Source organism: Terrapene carolina, unplaced genomic scaffold (assembly GCF_002925995.2).
Source record: "Terrapene carolina triunguis isolate 2854851 unplaced genomic scaffold, T_m_triunguis-2.0 Scaffold26202, whole genome shotgun sequence".
Taxonomy (NCBI): domain Eukaryota; kingdom Metazoa; phylum Chordata; order Testudines; family Emydidae; genus Terrapene; species Terrapene triunguis.
Genome location: NW_020690553.1, coordinates 30639 through 36368, shown reverse-complemented (window position 1 = coordinate 36368; position 5730 = coordinate 30639). Strand labels below are relative to the sequence as shown.

Here is a 5730-nt window from a genome sequence, read left to right as displayed (position 1 = left end):
TGTTCTGAGTCTCCCGCCCCTCTCAGGGGAGTCCCCGTTGCTGATCCCCAGCTCCGGTGTCTGCCCTGAGGAGGTATGGGGGGCCCAAGCAGAGTTGGGGGGGCCGACATCTGAACATGGCTCTAGTGGGACCTGTGCAGGGCCGGATGGCGGGGGTGGGTGGAGGTTGGATGGTGCACTGGTGCTGGGGTGTGTGTGTCGAGGAGTGGGGGGCACTTACCAGGACATCCAGCTGCTTCCCTTCACCCATGAGGGCGTCTGTGGAATAGAGACACCCACCAGTGAGCGGCTGGGCCCAGATCAGGGCCCCGGGCCCAGGCCCCCGCCCACATCTGAGCCGTTCGCAGACTGGCTCACCTGCCCCCCGGCATACTGGGGTGGGGCAGGGTTACAAGCCCCATGGTGCAGCGGGGGAAACTGAGGCACAAAGGGGGGCAGGGGTGCCCCCAAAGGCACACAGTGAATCAAGGCTGCACCCCACATCAGCATGCCCCCCACACAGGATGTGGCCCCTGCCAGGGGCACCCGCCCCTCCCCCCTGCTCCATGGCTGCCCCCTCATGTGTGACTTACAGACTGTGGCTGCAGCCTCGGACTCCCTACGGGGAGAAAGAGAGAAAGATAGTAACAGAACCCAGGAGTCCTGCCTCCTAGCCCCCCCCATCTATCCATTAGGCCTCACTCCCCTCCCAGAGCCAGGGAGAGAACCCAGGAGTCCTGGCTCCCAGCCGACTCCAATCTAACCATTAGACCCCACTCCCCTCCCAGAGCTAGGGAGAGAACCAGGAGGTCTGCCTCCCAGCCCTCTTGATCTAACCATTAGATCCTAATCTCCTCTCTGAGCTGGGGAGAGAACCCAGGAGTCCTGTGTCCTGGGCAGGTAGATCGGGGTGGGGAGCGGAGCTGAGGTCTCACCTGCTCTGTCTCAGGGCTGGTCCTTTCCCTGCGGAGACAAAGCAGAATCATTCATGAGTCAACCCGGATCCCGTGTACCAGCCCTGCCCCTCAGCCCTACAGGGCATCTGGGATGGGGGGCCAGGAGAGAGCCCCCCCCCCCCACTGCTCTGCCTGGGGAGCACCTCACCCTCTAGCTGCTGAGCCTGGATACCCTAGAGGCAGGTCCCTGCCCCTTGCACCACAGCGCCCCCTAGTGAGCCCTCTGCCCCACCCCCTGCAGCACCGTGCCCCCTGCTGGGCCTATACCCTTTGCAGCACAGCGCCCCCTAGTGCTGCCCAGGGGCTTTGGGACCAGCTCTCACTGCCAGGGGAGAGCGCCCCCTGCTGGGCCCCTGCCCCACCCCCTGGGTTTCCTTCCCTGTCTCCCATCCAAGCCGTGACCCCTCCCAGCCCAGCTTAGCAGCGGGTTTAACCCTTCCCTCACTGGGCAGGGCACTCACTTCCTCGGATTCTTCTGTAGCAGAGGAAGATCAGGAGGAGGAGCAGGAAGAGGAGGACGGTGGCCGCCGTGCTCACCCCGGCGATGATGGTGCAGGTCAGAACCGGTGCTGCACTTGGTTCCGATATCCCTGGGAAGCAGCACCAGGCGGTGAGCACCGTGAGTGGCTGGTTCGTTACCAGCTGCCCCAGCCCCTCCCATTCGAGGACCCAGGGACCCACAGCAGAACACTCTATGGGGCTAGTGGGGGGCAGGAGCAGAGGGGATTCTGGGTAATAGTGGTCAGGGGGTTCACTCCCAACGGCAGACGGCTGTACTGGGGTGGGGGCAGGGTGTGTGCGGGTTGTATCTTAGGCCCCTGTGAAGCCAGCTGGGCCCAGATCCTGCAGCAGCCCCCCACTTGGGTCCTGCCCCTGTCCTGGGAATTTCTCAGCAGCTTCAGCTCACTTCTGCGTAGGAATCATATGGGTGGGGGGATGGCAGTGGAGGGGGCTTCTGGCCAGGGAGGGTGTTTTGAGATCATTGGGAGAACCATGCCCTGGTGAAGTGAACAGCAGCAGAAGACGTAACGGTGCTGTCATCGCAGTGACCATCATTAGGTTCCAGAGTCAACAACATGTCACTCTGGATCGGTGGGTTCAAGTGTTAACACCATGTCTATCTGGATTGAGAGGTTCCAGGGTTAATGCCACACTGGGCAGCACCCCAGCGAAGGGGGAGCCCTGCTTCTGAGCCGTTCCACTGGGCTGTCTGCAGACTCAGGCAGACAGACGGGATACACAGGATCATTATCCCTGGTGCCGTTCTCCCAGGGGGATACGCACCGAGCTGTGCCCCACATGGGTTGCATTGTGGTGCCAGTGGGCAGCACAGCACCCCGGTTTGTGGGGTCCCCAGGGTGGGGCTGTTTCCAGGGCTGGTTTGATGGTGATTCCCCCCTGCCAGCCCCGGTACCAGGCCCCGAGCTGCCTGGGCAGGTGGGAGCCGGTGTCGTTCCCGTCTGAGTCTGGTTGTTTCCCCCTGCGGGAATAGAACCAGTGTCTGTCAGGGGTGGGGTGCGGGGGTGAGAAAGCTGGAACTCTGGTGTGTGTGGTTAGTTATACAGGGACACACACCCCCACCCGCAACCGGCAATGGCGGCTCTTCCCCCGGGCTGAGCCAGCGTCCCCGGGGAGAGGACGGGACCCAGGGATTCGGGCCGGCTCAGCACCCCAGGGGTCTCAGAACGGGGAGGATCGGCCCAGCGAGACTTTGAGCGCAGATACAGCCCCTGCCTGGGTCCACGGAAACTGGAACCAAAATCATTACTGACTAGTATTAATTACCAGGAGCCCCTGTCGTGGGCCAGTTCCCCCGTGTGCTCGGAGCTGTACAGACACACGACACAGAGACGGTCCCTGCCCCAGCCAGGTGCCATTCACACCTGGAGTCACTGCGGAGCAGGTCTGGGCGCGGCTGTTCCTATTTCGGAGGAGGAAGGTCCCTGTGTCTATAGAGCTACAGGGGAGCTTGTCTGCCAAACGGGGCTGTATCAAACCAGGAGGAGCTAATTCCGACAGCCCAGACTCACTCTGAGACTCCCTGAGCGCGCAGCTGGGTGTGGGGCTGGGAGCAGAGATGCTGAGCCAGGCCCCTCACCTGCTATCACCAGCTCCATGGGGCAGGAGGAGACAGACCGTGAGACACAGACCCCGGCACGGTCTCTGTGCCCCGTCCACACAGCCCGGCCCCAGTGACGAGGCCGAAACAGGAACCTGCAGGGAGAGTCTCCTGGATGCTTTTCCCCCGAATCCAAGACCGAGAGAGCTGGGCTAGCGACACAAGAGACACGGGGTCCCCCACCCCTCAGCAGGGCAACGGCGCGGATCCATCTGCAAGGAGCCCGTGGAGGGATGGCTGGGGCAGGGCAAGGAAAGGCCAAGGGGAACTAGAGGCCAATTGCGTTTTATCTCCATCAGCTGGGGAAGGAGAAATCAGTTCAGTGGGGAATGATCACAAGTGAATCAGAGTTCGCTGGTGTAGCGGGAACTGCTGGGTAGGGTCACACTGGGAACTATTGCTGAGCTCGCCTGTACAGTAACTACCATTGGCTGAATTCAACCCACTTCCTGGGCAACAATTTACATTCCTGGAGCACCAGGATCTGGCGTTAGAACGTCCAAGGCACTAGGGCAGAACCCCACCGCTCTACGGTCCCTTCGCCGCTTCTCTGTTCTTAGGCTGGTTTGTTGTGTTTGGAGCCATCCCCTTGCGCCGTCTCTGTTTGCTGCTCTGAGTTCCAGCTCAGATACCTGCAGCTATTTCTCCAGGCGATGGGTCGGCTTCTCAACTGAACAACTGTCCCTCCGCTGCTTTATCTAGAGTCCCTTTGCTCTCAGGCCATTTGTTTCTTCCTGTCGCTGCCCCTGAAGGTGCTGGGGGGACGTTTTGTCCGTACTATTTGCTTTACTTTCGCTCCAGCTCACTTCCTCCTCATTTCTCCAGCCCGTTTCTCTTTGCTCACAGCTGATTTCTGTCACGTTTCTTTCGTGCTTCACTTCTCCTGCGGTTTTCTAACAATTGCTTTGGTAACTTAGAGACTCTTTTTTCTTTGTGTTTCACTGCCTGCAGGGCCGGCTTTAGGCCAATTCCACCAATTTCCCCGAATCGGGCCCCGCGCCTAAGAGGGCCCCACACTCAGTGGCAGGGCCGCCCAGAGTGGGGGACAAGTGGCAGAGAATCCCTTCCCTGGCTAGAGGCGCCTTTTTAATTTTTACTCACCTGGCGGTGCTCTGGGTCTTTGGCGGCGGGTCCTTCACTCACTCCAGGTCTTTAGCGGCACTTTGGCGGCGGGTCCTTCAGTGCCGCCGAAGACCTGGAGCGAGTGAAGGACCCACCGCCAAAGACTAGGAGTGCAGCCCGGTGAGTACAAGCCCCACGTGGTTTTTTTTTTTTTTTTTTTTTAAGTCATCCCTGTCGGGGCCCCGTCGAAACTGTTGGAATTGGGCCCCGCACTTCCTAAAGCCGGCCCTGACTGCCTGATTCTTCCTTTAACTTTCCCCCTCATGCCTCTGTCTTTCCTCTGTCTGCCTCCTCCTGTTCCTGCCATCTCTGTCCCTTCTCAACGGGACTTTCCCCCTGCCAGCTCTCTGCCTGGCCCCTTCGATGACACAGCTCGACCACCGGGTCCCTTTCCCCTGGCTCCCCGCTCGCAGGGTCCCTGCATTGCTGGTGCAGGTTTCTACCTCACTGGCTGCTGGTGTCTCTCTCCCGGCGTCTGGGCCCCACATACCCCTAGTAACTCCAGCCATTCTCCCCACCCAGCCCCAGCCCTTTGTGGCTCCCCCTGGGGGCGGCTCCTTGGGCAGAATGAGCCTGTTTAACTGGCCGAGGGGGCCCCCTTCCCTGCCCAGCTAGAACCCCTGCCCCACCCCTGCCACCAGAGCAACCCCAGTCCAGCCCCAGTCCCGGGTCAGCCCCACCAGCCAACTGACCAGGCCCCAGCCATGCTATGCCGAGCGACCCCAGCCCTGTGCTATGCCGAACAGCCCCAGCCCCCAGGCCCCGACACCAGGCCAGCATCCCTCGGCAGCAGCTCCATATTATACCGGTCACCTATGCCGTCTCCGCTCCGCAGCCGGGCGTCCCCTCTGCTGGGCCCAGAGCTCAGGACAGAGCCTGGCTCTGAGCATCCCATCAGCATGGAGCCCCCCGCGAGGGACTGGCTGGGGGTGGGGCTGGGAGCGGGGACGCCGAGCCGGGCCCCTCACCTGCTACCACCAGCTGCACGGGGTCACTGGGCAGTGATGAGATGAAGGGCTCTGATCGGTTCCGGTAGCTGCAGCTGTAGCTCCCTCCGTGCTGCCGGCCCACGGTGGGGATGAGGAACTCGGCCCCGTCCCCAGCAGGGTCCATGTGTCGCTGTGGGTTCAGGTCTCCGGCCTTGTGCAGGAAGAACGTCACGTCCCGGCGCTGCCCCTGACACCGGATGGTGACGTCTGCCCCTGAGGCAGTGACCAAAGTGAGGCTCAGAGAGATGGAGGGTCTGGGTAAGCTGGGATCTGCGCACAGGAGACAGGCTGTGAGAGCCAGACCCGGGCACCCACCCAGCCCCGGCCTCCCCGGCCAGCTGCAGCCATGGGCAGATCCAGGGCCCCCCAGGCAGAGATTCTCTCCCAGATCCCAGAGCTCCCCCCACCCAGAATCCCGGCCCTGTGAGCTGGGCTCCCAGCCCCACAGACACCGAGCCGCAGCTGCCTAGTGCTTGGGATCCTCATATGCTAGGGTTACCATATTTCAGCAAGCAAAAAAGAGGACGGGAGGAGCCCCGCCCCCGTCCTGCCCTAGCCCTGCCCC

General features: G+C 61.8%; 1 protein-coding gene across 1 annotated transcript in view; it reads right to left on the bottom strand.

Annotated features, from left to right (window-relative positions):
• Positions 1-220: 220 nt before the first annotated feature.
• LOC112120815 (leukocyte immunoglobulin-like receptor subfamily A member 6) overlaps positions 221-5730 on the bottom strand; it is a gene marked incomplete at its 3' end in the record, with an annotated part of 13496 nt that continues 7986 nt past the window's right edge. The window contains exons 6-10 of the mRNA XM_026662341.1: positions 5145-5435; positions 1397-1525; positions 915-942; positions 573-598; positions 221-258 (exon numbers count right to left, since the gene is read on the bottom strand). Of these exons, the coding sequence (XP_026518126.1) occupies positions 221-258; positions 573-598; positions 915-942; positions 1397-1525; positions 5145-5435 (512 nt within the window). The remainder of the gene's footprint in view (positions 259-572; positions 599-914; positions 943-1396; positions 1526-5144; positions 5436-5730) is intronic.